Source organism: Rhincodon typus, chromosome 28 (assembly GCF_021869965.1).
Source record: "Rhincodon typus isolate 14 chromosome 28, sRhiTyp1.1, whole genome shotgun sequence".
Classification (NCBI taxonomy): domain Eukaryota; kingdom Metazoa; phylum Chordata; class Chondrichthyes; order Orectolobiformes; family Rhincodontidae; genus Rhincodon; species Rhincodon typus.
Window position 1 is genome coordinate 40,160,761 of NC_063359.1, and position 15,693 is coordinate 40,176,453.

The 15,693-nt window shown below is 46.6% G+C and overlaps 1 protein-coding gene across 1 annotated transcript in view; it reads right to left on the bottom strand.

Annotated features, from left to right (window-relative positions):
- Positions 1-13,427, bottom strand: part of ptpa (protein phosphatase 2 phosphatase activator) — a 50,096-nt gene extending 36,669 nt beyond the window's left edge. The window contains exons 1-5 of the mRNA XM_048613779.1: positions 13,352-13,427; positions 7,692-7,801; positions 5,450-5,536; positions 1,805-1,930; positions 241-358 (exon numbers count right to left, since the gene is read on the bottom strand). Coding sequence (XP_048469736.1) covers positions 241-358; positions 1,805-1,930; positions 5,450-5,536; positions 7,692-7,801; positions 13,352-13,373 — 463 coding nt within the window. The 5' untranslated portion in view covers positions 13,374-13,427. The remainder of the gene's footprint in view (positions 1-240; positions 359-1,804; positions 1,931-5,449; positions 5,537-7,691; positions 7,802-13,351) is intronic.
- Between the last annotated feature and the right edge of the window lie 2,266 nt (positions 13,428-15,693).

Consider the following 15,693-nt stretch of genomic DNA (forward strand, 5'->3'; position numbering starts at 1 on the left):
GGGCTCTTTGCCTGAAGGTGGCGCTTCGGAGCAGGGAAGGTTTAAAGTGTCCAGGGCCAACACCATTAGCACCCCTGCCTGCCTCCTCCAGGCTTGATGACAAGGCACATGATAGGCAGAGGGAGACTGGCTTTGGACAGTTATTCTCCAACATAAGAGCTAGGCTCAGCACACCAAAACTGCAATGATCCGTTGATTTGCCCTCTGCACCCAGGCTCAGGGATATGAAGTTGTGGTTACCTGTTCCATAGTCTATTCTTGTTGGGTTTCCCACCGATTCCTTTAAATACACTGCAGCCTCGACAACAGCACCATTCAGCTCACGGGGAATCACACTGGAAACCAAGTTCTCAGCCTCCTGTGACAAGAAAGCAAATCAGTGCTGGGAGCTGATGAATGGCATGAGGCAGCCTAGCCCTGTACACATGGAATGGCCTTATGCTTCCCCAACCTCCCACACTCAGGAACAACAGGGGGCAGCCCCTCTCCCACAGGGCACAGCCTGGGGACCACAAATCCTGGACAAATTTCCGACAAGCTGCTGTGTCATTTCCCTTCTATTTTAGGATTAAGCCGTTTCGGTCCTTACTTCTACACCAAAGTTTCTGTCCGTCACAGGGTAGCCTGAACCATGAACATCACCCGGCTATTTGACTGCAGGGGCACTGCTGCACAAACCTCACCCTCTACTCACCTGGCACCATGCTTCCAGAACAGGGAAATGAGAAACTTGTGACTTTCTCCGCCAGGGACCCAGCAGAAAAGGAACACTGAGCCTGACCAGGACGGTTAAGGTACATTGTCAGGGAGACAGACTGGGATAGCTGACCCAGTGAAGCTGAGGCACAGGAAAAGCAACAATAAACTCAACGGTCCATCATCGACGTAGCAGTTACCTGTACTGATGCTAACACTATTGATACCAGCAGTTATCTGCATTGATGCTCTTGTGTACTAACACTATCAATACTAGCAGCTCTGCACTGACATTAACACTATTGACACTAGTAGCTATCTGTATTGATATTGTTGATACTAACTAAATAAACACAGATTGGCTCAACCCCTCCCCAGTGCAGAAGCAAAATACAACGGACGCTAGAAATCTGAAATAAAAATTAAAAAATGCTGGAAACATAGCAGGTTAGAGCAGCATCTGTGTAGTTAATGTTTCAGGTCCAAATGACCTTTCATAAGAACTGAATGTTGCCCCGACCTGCTGTTCATTTCCAACAATGTTGGGGATTAAGTCCTTGCCTGTCCACACAGGAAATAAAAACACAATCTCCGACTGCTTCCTGAAGTACGCCTCGGTTTCTCTACACTTACCCAGGGTTCTGTCTATGTGTTGATCAATTCTTCTAACCACATCCTTCTTAAACTTGCTTCTCTAATCAGTTTAAATCTAACTGGACAGCCTCATTGCCACATTAATCTGTTGAACCACAATCCCACCTCCAAAATTAAAACTGGTCACTTCTCAAAGTAGGACTAATGGGAATTTGCTGTTACGGAAGGATTACCGAGACACACTTCATAAAGCTTTGCCCATGTGGACCGCCGTTTCAATGATACAGTACCTTCTCCAACTTCAAAAACAAAAACACAAGTTGCTGGAAAAGCTCAGCAGGTCTGGCAGCATCTGTGCAGAGAAAATGAGTGTTAACGTTTCGGGTCTGGTTTACCGGACCCGAAACATCAACTCCGATTTCTCTTCACGTGTGCTGCCAGACCTGCCGAGCGTTTCCAGCAGTTTCTCTTTCTGTTTCTGATTTACAGAATCCACAGTTCTTTCGGTTTTTACCTTCTCCAGCTTACTGTACCAAGTGCGAAAGGCTTTGTTCCCGAATCGGGAAGGCTGGTCGACTGGAGGGGTCTCATCAATCCACTTGTCCAGTGTGTTCAGCAGCATGATCAGTTTCTCCACCGGCTGCAAATGAAAAGAGAAAAGAGGTGTCAGTCCTTCTTCCTGAACACTGGGCGCAGCAGAAAGAAAGCATGAAACTGCTATTCAGGACCTCAGAGCACTCCAAAGCGCTTAGACCAAGAGGTGTAGGAGCTGAAGTGGGCCATCCAGCCCATCGAGTCTGCTCCCCCATTCAATGAGATCATGGCTGATTCGACAATCCTCAACTCCACTTTCCTGCCTTTTCCACACAAACTTCGATACCCTTACTGATTTAAAACCAGTGCACGTCAGCTTTGAATTTAGTTAATGACTCAGCCTCAACAGCCCTCTGTGGTAAAGAATTCCACTCACTCCCCTTGAAGAAGAAATTCCTCCTCATCTGTTCTCAAACGGGCGACCCCTTATTATGAGATTATGACCTCTGGCCATAGACTATCCCATTAGGGGAAACAACTTCTCTGCATCTCACTTTACAGGTAACAAAGTACTATTGAAGCACATTGAATCACACACAGCCGGCTCTCAACAATCCCAGCGTGATAATGACCAGATGATCTGATGATGGTCTTTGAGGAGTCAAGTTGGTTCAGCACATCAGGGAGAACTCTCAAATGAAAGCAAAATACTGCAGATTCTGGACATCTGAAATTAAAAAAACAGAAAGCGTTGCAGAAACTCAGCAGGTCTGGCAGCATCTGTGGAGAGAGAAACAGAGTTAAATTTCAAGTCCAGTATGATTCTTCTCCAGCTTCTTCTTTGTTCTGAACACTAGTCTTTGGAATTGAAGCATTAACTCTGTTTCTCTCCACTGATGCTGCCAGACCCACTGAGTTTTTCCAGCAGTTTGTTTTCACACCAGGGAGAACCACCCAGCTCCTCTTCAAAATCGTACCTTTAACTCCATTAAGCAGGCCAATGGGGCCTCAGTTACATGCCTCATACAAAGGAGGTGGATTGGAGACTGGTCATTTACACAGAATAAAATTATTTCAGAGATAGTAGGAACTGCTGATGCTGGAGTCTGAGATAACAAGGTGTGGAGCTGGATGAACACAGCAGGTCAGGCAGAAGGTCTGAAGAAGGGTCCAGACCCGAAACGTCAACATTTCAGAGCAGAGATAGTAGGAACTGCTGATGCTAGAGTCTGAGATAACAAGGTGTGGAGCTGGATGAACACAGCAGGCCAGGCAGCATCAGAGGAACAGGAAAGCTGATGTTTCAGGTCTGGACCTTTCTTCAGAAATGGGGGAGGGGAAGAGGGCTCTGAAATAAATAGAGAGGGGTGGGGGGGGGGGGGGGGGGCAGGGGGGGGGGGGGGGGCGGGGAGGGGGGAGGGGCGATAGACTGATCAAGGAGGTGGGGATGAAGCTAGTAGGTGAGTGTAGGTAGGAAGTGGGGGTTGGTCAGTGAGGTGGGAACATATAGCACACCCACACTCACTCACAGTCTCTGAGAGAAACCCACGGTGCTACATGCCTTCAACTCTGATCTCTGGAGTCCAGTCAATTTTACTCTGGTTGGTGTCGTTGGATGCTGGGACTCCCAGTATAAGCTGGTTCTTAACTGGGGTGGGACAGTGACTCAGTGGTTAGCACCACTGCCTCACAGCACCAGGGACCTGGGTTCGATTCCACCCTCGGGTGACTGTCTGCGTGGGTTTGCTCTGGTTTCCTCCCATAATCTAAAGATGTGCAGCTTCAGTGGATTGGCCATGTTAAAGTGCCTACAGTGTCCAGGAATGTGCAGGCTAGGTGGGTTAGCCAAGAGAAATGCAGGGTTATAAGGATAGGGTAGGGGGATGGGGCTGGGTAGAATGCCCTTTGGAGGGTCTGTGTGGATGTGATGGGCCAAATGGCCTGCTTCCACACTTTGGGAAGCTACCCAGACCAGAAGTGTGTATGAAGGAGCTCGAGGCTCATGGATCTCAATCGCAGTCTCCTCTACACTGCTTGTGGGCTCAAGCTCCCCTCCAGGAAACTGAGCACTTTCACTCCCGTTGCAGTATGGAGTCAGTGCTGCATTGTCAGAGGTGTTGGCCTTTGGACAAACTATTCTGAGGCTACACCTGCCCTCTCCGGTGGGCCAATAAAAGTGCCACAGTTTTGGTAAGTGTGAGGAGTTCTCCAGGGTGTCCTGAGACCAACGTTTCCATCACAGACAACATCAAAAAAAAAATCAGTCATCAAGGTGTCAGCCTTCAGCCCCTCAAGTTTATGCTGTCAAAAACTGCCTTGTATGCCTTGGCATCACAAATGCACTCTTAAATCCTTCCGGGTTTCTGCCTCTGCCACTTCCACAGGCAGCGAGTTCCAGATTCACACCATCATCTGGGTGAAAAATTGCTTCCTCACTTCCCCTCAAAACTTACTGCCCCTCACCTTCCATCAATGACCCTGCCGTGGGGAAAAGTTACTCCCTGTGTATGCCTCTCAAAGTTTTATACACCTCAATCATATCCCCCTAGATCGCCTCTGCTTCAAGGAAAGCAAGCCCGCTTTGTCCAATCTCTCTTCATCACTGAAACACTCCAGCCCAGGCAACATCCTGGTAAATCTCCCTCTGCACCCCCCCGCTCTCCAGTGGGGTCACATCCCTCTGGCTGTTTTGCACATTGCTGTGCGTGGGAGGTTGCGATGAAAGTTGGCTGCTGTATTCCCTTCATTCGAACAGCGAGTACACTTTAACAAGTACTTCGTGGCTGGAAACTGCTTTGGAAAGACCCAAGGCTGTGAATAATGCTGCATAATCAAAATAAAAACAAGTCCTTTTTTATTTAGAAAGAATGTACAAGTTACCCCAATTTTACGTCTCAGGTCTCTAGCAGCCTCTTGGTTTTCCTGATATGCTTCCTGAGGTGATAAACATTGCGATGTCAGGTAAACGTACTGCAATACTGGCCTGACCTTCAAATTACTCTAAATGACAAACTGCTAATCTCAGCGATGCTGCGGGGAGGACAAAGGAAGCGGAGCTGACGAAACAAAAATGCAAAGCAGCCTCCCCACTCTGGCTGACACTCATCTTAAGGGGAAAGTGGCACTGACCGAGGGGCTGGAAGAAAACTGGGGTTCACTCAGCCAGGTTGGAACCCCCTCAGACTGATACAAGAACAGAACTTGCAAACTTCATCTTGTACCAGCTCTTAGGAGCTACTTAGCCACTTGCATTTCAATTCTAATTCTCACACCATCTTTGTTTAATTGAGATGGGAGGAATGGAGCAGAAAGAATCTGGTACCATCAGCCTAGGTCCTAAGCTCTGGAATTCCCTCCCTCAAGCTCTGCACCACAGTCTCCCCCATTAAGACACTCCTTAAATTCTCACTTTGGCCGAACTTTGGGTCACTTCCTTCTTCAGCTCGCTGTCACGTTTTGCCCGATTTCACACCCGAGGTCTTTTAGGATATTTTAAAAGATGTTACAGAAATGCAGGTTATTGTTGTAGTTCATTAAAACCCAGCCCTCCCACACTTCCGTCCAGTGAAGGCTATGTGGAAATGGACATGAATCGAGTAAAGCCCCAGACCAGAATTATTCCTACCGCAGAGGTTTTATAGTCACACGTGAGTTTCTTCCCTTTCACACTCTCATTCAGGGTCAGAACAAAACCAATGTAGTCAGTGTAGGCCTACAGAAAGAGAGAGAGAGAGATTGATTAATCATAAAACATCTCCATGCTTTGAGATAATTCAAGGTTTAAACATGCATCCTGTTTTTAAAATCATTTCTAAATACTTTCACCATGACTCATTCGACAGTGCCTTCCAAAACCAGATCCTCTATCACTCTGAAGGACAAGGGCAGCGATACATGGGAATACCACTACCTGCAAACTCCCCTCCGAGCCTTCACCATCCCCCCTTGGAAATACATCTCCAGTCCTTGACTCTGCCTGGATCAACATCCTAGATGTACCTCCTTAACAGCATTGTACCTACACCGCACTGACCGCAGCAATTCACAAACAGTCACCACCACCATCATCATCTTCGGGGCAGTTAAGGATGGGCAATAGATACGAGGCCAGCTAACAACACCCGTAGCCCACAAATGAATAAAAAGGACACAAAGGTCAGCAGTCAGGGCACCACAATGATGCAGAAAGATACGGAGTGTCTCAGTGAGAAAAGGCCAGTGTGTTATGTATTGAAGTGCAATTGTTGCAGTAATAAAGCAAACATGTCAGCCAATTTATATACAGCAAGATGTATAAATAGCCATGGCAGATATGGTAGCGTTGTGGTAACTTTACAGGACTACCAATCCAGAAGCACAGACCAATGTGGTCAGGACAGGGTTCAAACCCCACCAGGGCAGTTAAATTCAGTGAAGAAAACTGGAATATAAAGTGATGGTAAATACAAAGACACCACCAGTTACAGTAAAATCCACCTTGTTCACTAATGTCCTTTAGGGAAGGAAATCTGCCATCCTTACCTGGTCTGGACCTATATGTAACTCCAGGCCCACAGCCAATGTGGTTGGCTCATGAGTGCCTGGTGACACCCATTTCCAATTAAAGTTGTAATGACCAAATAACCTGTTTTATTGATATTATTGGAGGGATGAACATTGGCCAGGACACTGGGGAGAACTCTCCCTGCTCTTATAGAGTCATATAGTACAGAAACAGACCCTTCAGTCCAAATATAATATTTGGATGAATCTAATCCCAAATTAAACTAGCCCCAACTACTTGCCCCTGGCCCTTATCCCTCCAAACTTTTCCTATTCGTGTATCTATCCAAATGTCTTTTAAACATTGTAATTGCGCCCATATCCACCACTTACTCAGGAAGTTCATTCCACGCACGAACTACCCTCTGTGTAAAAAAGTTTACCCCTCATGTCTTTGTTAAACCTCTCTCCTCTCACCTTAAGTAAGTGGCCCCAGTCTTGAAATCCCCCATCCTACAGAAAAGACAACTGCCATTAACTCTATCTATACCTCTCATTATTTTATAAACTTCTATCAGGTCGCCTCTCAACTTCCCATGCTTCAGTGAAAAAAGTTCCAGCCTTTGTTTATAACTCAAATCTTCCATACCCGGCAACTTCCTGGGAAATCCCTTCTGAACCCTCTCCAGCTTAATAATACCCTCCTTCCTCAAAATAGTGGCCATGGGATCCTTTATGTCCACCTGGGAGATCAATAGAGGCCTCAGTTTAACATCTCATCTAAAAGATAGTACCGTCTCAACTCGGGACTGGGAATGATAGGCCAGATTTAATCCCAGAGTGACTGGGATGGGTGTAGGGATTGAACCTTCCACACTAACTCACATACCAGTGCCATCCACTGAGCCTGACATTGCAGGGGAAAGTGCTCCTGTAACTAGTCAGCAGCTCGGGTGGGAAGGCATAATTAATTAAATGAAAGTCAATTCTTTCTTTATTTCTTCACAGGGTCACTGGTTAAGCCAACATTTAAATTGTCCATCCCTAATTGTTAAGAATCAACCACATAGTTGTGGGTCTGGAGTCACATGTAGGCCAGACCAGGTAGGCACGGCAGATTTCCTTCCCTAAAAGGGGGATTAATGAACCACATGAGTTTTTAGCAAGATTGAAATCATTGTCATGAAGCCAGATTTTCTATTTTCCAGATTTGTTCCAGATCCTGCTGCGGCAGGATTCAAACCCAGGTCCCCGGAGCACTGGCCAGAGGTTCCGAATTATGAGCCCAGTGACATTATTATTAAGCCACCACCTCCCCCAGAGGCTGGTCGTACAAGCTGTTCACCCGAGTCCCCAGCCACACATCTGCCCCTGCAGTTCATCACCTTGGAACGTTTCCACTTGCCCATGTCCGGGAACATGTTGATCTCTTTCTTTGGTACAACAAAGTTGTGATTGGCGAAAGAAATTCGCATCTCCTCCTCCGGGGACGAGCCTGTGCACAGACACACACAACAGCATTAGGAAAAAAAACCCTGCTTTCCTATAGCACCTACTGCTAAAGACATCAAAAAGCCCTTTACAGCCAAAGCACTGGTCATTGTTGTAATGCAGACAACTAAGTCACACACAGCAAGATCCCACAGACAAAAATATAAACTATGCAATTGGTTTGTTTTAAAAAGTGGTGTTGGTTCAGGAATAAGAATTGACTGGAACATCAGAAAGAACACGGCTTAAACAGCAGCTTCAACACTACCCCGAAAGCCTCCAGAAATAGGGGGAGATACCGAACTTGAGGGGCAAGTGTGCAATATACTGGGTATCGGCTGAAACCAAGGGGATTGTTGGAGAGGGAAGGAAAGGTACACTACAAAGACCATATCCATTTGTCTTTGTACTCAGGAGAGGATTGGACACAACATAGAACCACAGCTGACTGAGAATATACAAAAGAGCCCAAGGATTGGACAAGAGAGAGAAGCAGCAAAGAAGCAAATTGCAGAAAGCAAACAAAAAGCCAGCATAAACAGCTGGGAGCGCAAACGAAATCAGAATACATGTCGTTTGCGATTTGCAGCATTGCCACATCCAGGCTCCAGCTAAGAGAGCGTGTGGGATGTGAGAGCTCAGGACAGTCAGTAACGCAGCAGAGAAAACTGCAGAACGATTTAGACTCCTGGAGGACAATCTAAGATTACACTTGACCTGTCTCACTGTAACAGCAGAGGGCACTGAGGCCTACCTGAACAATAGGCAGCGGCTACTGTGACACTGACAGATGGGCTGTTCATTAAAAATATAACAGCAGCATTGCATTCAGCCCTTTCAAACAGAACAGGATGCTGCCACAGAACGATACAGGTGACAGATCAAGCACCTTTAACAAGACACACCACTGACCCAACAGGGCTGTGGGAGTCCAGTCAATGCAGGCTCACTTTACTCAATCAGGCCAGTTGATGAGGGTTGGCAGGTTTCTGAACAGCTAGTCTCCCAGTACACACTGGCCCACAGCTTCAATCAGGAGTTTATCATTTCTCAATGCATTCTCAGGACGTGGGCATTTACTGGCTATCCCCTGGCTGCCGTTAACATGATGGGTAGGTGGGTTTTTGAACAATATAACTTGCTAAGTAATTTCAGAGGGCAACTGTGTGGGTCTAGAGGCACATGCAAGACCAGAGTAGATAAGGACAGGAAGATTCCTTCCATAAAGGATACTAGAGACCCAGATGGGCTTTTGTGACAATCCTGGTCACCGTTGCTGAGAACAGTCTTTTATAATCAGATGTTTTCTCACATTCAGATTCTGAAAATGCCCACAAGGGGATCTGAGCATTTGGTCCCTGGATTACGAGGCCAGTGGCATCAGCACCGGGCTCTATAACTCCTGCTGCATGTTTCCACCAGCTCCAACCTAGTTGCACTGAAGCCATTGCATCGACCTGGGACAGCAAAAAAACATTGCACGCCTTTGCTCTCTATATCACAGTACAACACCAGGAGGCCCCTTTACCCTGTAAACCTTTGGTAAAAGAGGCTTAAAGAACAATTCCACAGGAAATACGTTGTGATCTGGGACACACTGCCTGAAACAGAATTGGAAGTAGATTCAATGAGAACTAAAGGGAATTGAATTTTGTTTGATTTGTAAATGGGATATGGGCATCAATGGCAACAACAGCCATCCCTAATTGCTCATAGGACAGCTCAGAGTCAACCATATTGCTGTGGGTCTGGAGTCACATGGAAGCCAGACCAGGTAAGGATGGCAGATTTCCCTCCCTGAAGGGGCATTAGTGAACCAGATGGGCTTTTAACCACAATCAATAGCAGTTGCTGTGAGGTTCTGATCTTTTTACAGAATTCAAATTTCACCATCTGACATCGTGGGATTCGAACCCACGGTCCAGAAGATTATCCTGGGGTTCTGGATTACTAGCCGAGTGACATTACCGGTATGCCACCATTTCTCCTTAAATACGTGAAAAGTATTGCAGAGCTGTGGGGAGAGAAGTGGGGCTGGGGTAGCGTGAAGTTAGAGCAATTGACGGGCCTCTCGATGTTATTTTTTTGAGTGAAGAGGAGGCTCCAGTGCAGAAGCAAGCCCTGGGTATTCGAGCTGGTGGGTGGGGGGTCCTAACTCTGAACCAGCTGAGAGATCCTGCACCAGCTCCCACCAGCCCTCTGCCGGGGTGTCCTCCTCGGACTGTGATTAGTCTGGGTTTATTGACATAAAAGTACAAATCTGACAGATTTCTGTAATGGAACAGTGCAGCGTAGCCATCATACCTCTACTGTCTCTTCGATCTCACACAGTCATGCAAATCAGTCCCCTTCCAGCAATTCTGCTTATACTGTCCCTTCAGGCAGCACATTCCCCCGGTAAAATCCGTTTCCCCAGCCTCCCCCCACCCCCGGTAAAATCCGTTTCCTCAGCTTCCTCCCCCTCCATAAAATCATTTCCTCAGCCTCCCTCCTAGTGCTTCTGCAGCTTTCAAACTTGGTCCCTCTGGTGACTGCCCAGCCTACTTCTGGAAACCGTTTCTACTTATTTACTTGATCAAACTTATAACTTTGAATGAACTTGCATAAATTATTACTTTGGGACATCGCATGCTCGGAACTGGAGATGTGAAGGGTGGACAGTATTTGTGAGGAGCAGGTGATTTAGTACCGCTGGCTCTGGAAGATTCTCCCTCACTGAGGATTTCACCAACTTGTGTCAGAGTTCATTCTATCCTCAGTGAAGAGAGTGATCACCAATCAATCAACTAACCCCATTATCGTGGCATTAAACAAGCACCAGAAGGGGAGAGCGGGGATTCAACAGAACTCCATCTTTATTTGTTCAGCCATTTCCAACAGTCCAACAGGACAACCTCACCAAACAGCACATGCCAATATTGCCCACACACCCAGTCAGCAGGATATGTGACGGTATATGACAGATAACGTTCCAGTACTTAAAAAGTCAAATTTCAAACTTTTTTCTGAAGGAGGTGAGAACACTTCTTTGTTTAAAAAATGTGTGTTGTCACTGTTGTCTTGCAGGAAACCAGGGAAGACCATTGTCTCCTATTTAAGATGGAGATGAGGGCCTTTTTTTTTCCCAGTTTGAGTCATGAACCTTTGAAACTCTTCACCTGATGGAGACAGGGTCATTTAATACTATTTTTAAAACGGGAGAGATAGTTGGGATTCGTCGCTAACAGGGGAAGTCAAGGTGTATCTGGGTAGGTGGAACAGACTTGAGAGAATGATCCAATCAACCATGATTCTACCCAAGGGTGGAGCAAGCTTGGAGGGCCAAGTGGCCTACTCCTGGTCCCAATTCACTTGCTCTTATGGTTCAAAGCAAGTTGTGCACAAACAGCAAAACTGGTTATAATGACCAGGTCACCTTTTTACTGATGTTAAGTTAGTTAAGATTTTGAAAATGTGAACTGTTACACCAAATCAAGCTATCAAACAGGTGCAGCAGAGGGGAACCAAGTCAAGCTGGTTACAAAGAAGCACAACTTCATTATGAAGACCAGTCAGCACCTGGGAACGTTCCAGAGACAGTGCAGCACGAGTGATTCCTCGGATTTGGAAACTGAAGTTTCAAGACTTGAAGAACAAGCTAGAAGGACCCCCACCATGTGAGATTTTTTGTGACTCGTACAGTCAGGCTTTCCTGTTTTTCAAATGAATTGTGCAAGTTTCTCCCCCACAACCAGTGGTGCAATGCAGACATCACAGACCTATGGTTCTAGGCTGGCTATAGGTCCAATTAATAAACTTGCTCTCCTGTGAAATTACAACAGGCAGCTCCAGCCAAGGAACTGAAACAAGGCAGGAGCTGGAGAAGAAAATCAGACAGCGCTCCTGCCAAGGGTCAGCAGGGGGACACCCACGCGGATCAGGTAAGGACAGGCACCTGATTACCGCCCCCACCCCCCATCACTGCACAACTTACAGACACACACTGTCCCCAGGTACCTATGGGTAATGTACCCAAATTAGAATCAAGACCTTCAGGGAAGGAGAAGGAAGAAAATTAACTTTTAAAAAAAAATCAATTTGTTGTATCTATTACATAATCTCAAGTTTTGACTGTTTTAATGTAACCAGAATCTTCCTCCAAACGACCTTGATATTACCACTAAAGATGCTTTCTGGGCTCCACCACTACATTTTATTTGAGCAATGGGGAGGGGTTGGTTTCCAGAGTCATACAGCATAGAAACAGACCCTTCAGTCCAACTCATCCATACCAACCACATTTCCCAAACTAAACTAGTCACACTTGCCTGCGTTTGGCCCATATCCCTCCAAACCTTTCATATTCACATACCTGTCCAAATGTCTTTTAAGTGTTGTAACTGTACCTGCATCTACCACTTCCTCTGGCAGTTCATTCCACATATGAACTAACCTCTGTGAAAAGGTTGCCCCTCAGGTTCCTTTTAAATCTTTCTCCTCTCACCTTAAAAATGTGTCCCCTAATTTTGAACTCCCCCACCCTAGAGAAGAGACTTTTGTTATTCTATCGATGCCTGTCATGATTTTATGAACTTTTATTAAGGTTACCCCTCAACTTCCTACACTCTAGTGAAAAAAAGTCCCAATTTATCCTTATAATTCAAACTCTCCAGTCCTGGCAACATCCTGGTAAATCTTTTCTGAACCCTCTCCAATTTAGGAATATCCTTCCAACAGCAGGACAATCAGAACTGCACATAGTACTCCAGAAATGGCCCCACCAAGGTCCTGTACACTTCAACATGACACCCAACTCGTACTCAATGGTCTGAGCAATGAAGGCAAGCCTGCTAAAAATCTTCTTTACCACCCTGTCTATCTGTGATGCAACTTCCAAAGAACTACGTGCCTGAAGCCATAGCGCTCTCTGTTTGACATCACCACCCAGGGCCCTACCATTAACTGTACGAGTCCTGCCCTTGCTTGTTTTACCAAAATGCAATACATTGCACTTATCCAAATTAAATTCCATCTGCCACTCCTCAGCCCATTGGCTCAATTGATCAAAATTCCTTTGTAATCTTAGATAACCTTCTTCACTGTCAACTATACCACCAATTTTGGTATCATCCACAAACTTACTAAACCAGAGCTTTGGGCCCTGAGGTCCCAGCTACTCATTGCCGCATCTCAGCACGAGGTCGCCCAGTGAGCAACATGGCACTGACAGAGATAGTGCAAATAAAGTGAAGGTAGAGATGATGCTCTCCATCAATGACAGGACAGGCTTGAAAGAGCTGAAACAGCCTCCTCCTGCTCCTAGTGGCAACAGCCCAACCACGGGCTGATTCAGAAATTCCTCGCATTCAGCATTAGCTGCACTTGGAGAGGAGAGGCTACCCTTTCAAATTGGAGGTGGGAAGCCACAATACAGGGCAGCCCTGGTGACATTGTTAAGAACACCAGATAAAACAATTGCATACATCTAGTCAAACATCTGCACATGCAAATTGCTCAAAGACTAGCCCATTGAATGAATAAAGGCTGTAAACTAGTCTGTTGCTCAGAGACTGACCTGACTCACTGGAACCTGCCATATTCAGCTCCAGGTAACTGCCTCACAACATCCGACCCGGAACTACACCCTGAAACCCCGCCCTCCTACCTTTGACCCTCCTAAATTAATTACCTCTTCCTCCCTCCGCATTCCGTGGCTGCGTCGAAAAAGCCAGGGAAACATTAACGTCCTCGTATTTCGGCACGAAGTAGGCATTTACAATGATGGCAAACAAACGGAAAGAGACCTTTAAGGGACTTACTTTCGCCCCCAATCCCCGCACACATGTGGGGGCCTCAGCCTCCATTATTGTGAGGGGCAAAACCGTCTTGCCGCCCAATTCTCCGGCTTGGAGCAAGAATCAACTTGTTGAGCGTGGTGGGAGGGGAAGACGAGTTTTAATCTCGACCCCCTCAACAAGCGCGGGCCGATATGAAATGTGGTTTTGTTTCGTCTGACAGGCCGAAGGCTGTGCCCCGCACAAACATGGCGAGGCGGTAAGGGGGTGATTTCCGGTGTTGCCCGTCGCCGATTGGATTGGGCGCGCCGGTAACGTCACGTGGGGGGATCGCGATTGGACGATGGTGCTGTCAGTCAGTCAGTCAGGCCGTGAGCCCCGCCCAGGCGGGCGTGTTGGAAGTTGCTGGGTCTCTGGCGGGTGGCGATTTGTTTGGACGTCGACAGTGAAAATGTTAGCGCTTTTAGGGCGCGCTGCGGTAAGTGCACGATGTTTGTCTCTTTTATTTATTTCAGATGTGGCTATTGCAGAGCTGCATTTGTGTGTGTCTCAGCTCCTTTTTAGTGGGGGGTGGTGTGTGAGCTGGGCTTGTCCTCCTGTTTATCAAAACAGAAATTACTGGAGAAACTCGGCATGTCTGGCAGTATGTGTAAAGAGAGAGAGAGAAAAACACAAGTGTTAAATGTTCACAAGTCCAGCGACCTTTCTGCGGAACTGCCACTATCTAGGAGAAAGTGGTATTAATCTTGGTGATTGTGGGAGGGAGTGGGGATAAGTGAGCAGATAGTTGGAACCCAGAGGGGAAAAGTTAGGTAAAGGGATTAACCAGGGAAGAAGACAAGCTCGCTAGGTGACAACAGGGGCTAAGAGCGGGTGGAAATGGGTTATCTGTGCTGAAAGGAGCCCATGTCATGATAGGACCTGGGGTGGGTAAAGTACATGGAGGTAAGAGTTCAGGCTGTAAAATCATTGAACCTGAGATTGAGTCCTGAAGGCTGTCCTGTTCTGGTTACCATATGTCTGGTCTGGTTGGGGTGGGAGCCAGCGTAAGATCACAAGGAGTAGGAACAGGAGTAGGCTGTTTAGCCCCTCGAGCCTGTTCTGTCATTCAGCAGGATCGTGGCTGATCCGACTTTCCTCACGTCCACTTTCCTGCCCTCTATCTCCCGTAACCCTTGATTCTCCGACTGATCAAGAATGTACCTCAGCCTTAAATACAACCTGGAGGTGCCAGTGTTGGACTGGGATGAACAAGGTCTGAAGTCACGCAACATCAGGTTATAGTCCAACAGGTTTATTTGAAATCGCAAGCTTTCAGAGGGCTGCTGCTTCACTTGACGAAGGTGCAGCACTCTGAAAGCTTGTGATTTCAAATAAACCTGTTGGACTATAACCTGGTGTCATGTCACTTCTGACCTTAGCCTTAATTATACACAAGGACACTGCCCCATAGCTCTCTGTGGCATTAATTTCCAAACTCATACACAACCCTCTGAGAGAAGAAATTCCTCTTCATCTCAGCCTTAAGTAGGCACCCCTTCATTCTGAGACTGTGCTGTCTGGTTCAGACTCTCCCACGAGGGGATCATCCTCTCAGCATTTACCTTGTCAAGCCACTTAAGACCTGTCCCTTTGCTCAAATGAGCCTCTCTTACAAAGGTAGGGGCCCCTACAATTGACCTTACTGTCCCTGAGCTACCCTTGACCCTCTGCTGGTGGGTGCTGAAAGATGGTTTGATGCTAATCTTGGTGCAACAGGCTGCCTACGTTCACACAGGCAGAATAACACTTGGGTAATTAACTAAGCAAAACTGTTTGCAATGGGTGTATCTTTCATTGGGTATTTTAAACATTTTGCTGTGAAACTTCTCCCAGTCTTAGGAACCATATTGCCCCTCCCCTCCTGTGAATTGATCGATTTGTAATTAGGAGCTGAATCCTTGTTCACCCCTTGTAGGACTGTCCTACAATGTAATCACTAACTGTAGAGAATCATGTCCCAACAAATCTACTGAAGAATGTAGAATTTCTTTTTTGTTGTAGTTTAAACAAATAACTGATCAGCATGTTAATCCCTCACTTGTGGCACACTTGCTTGGTTCCAAACTAAAACAAAAAGTTG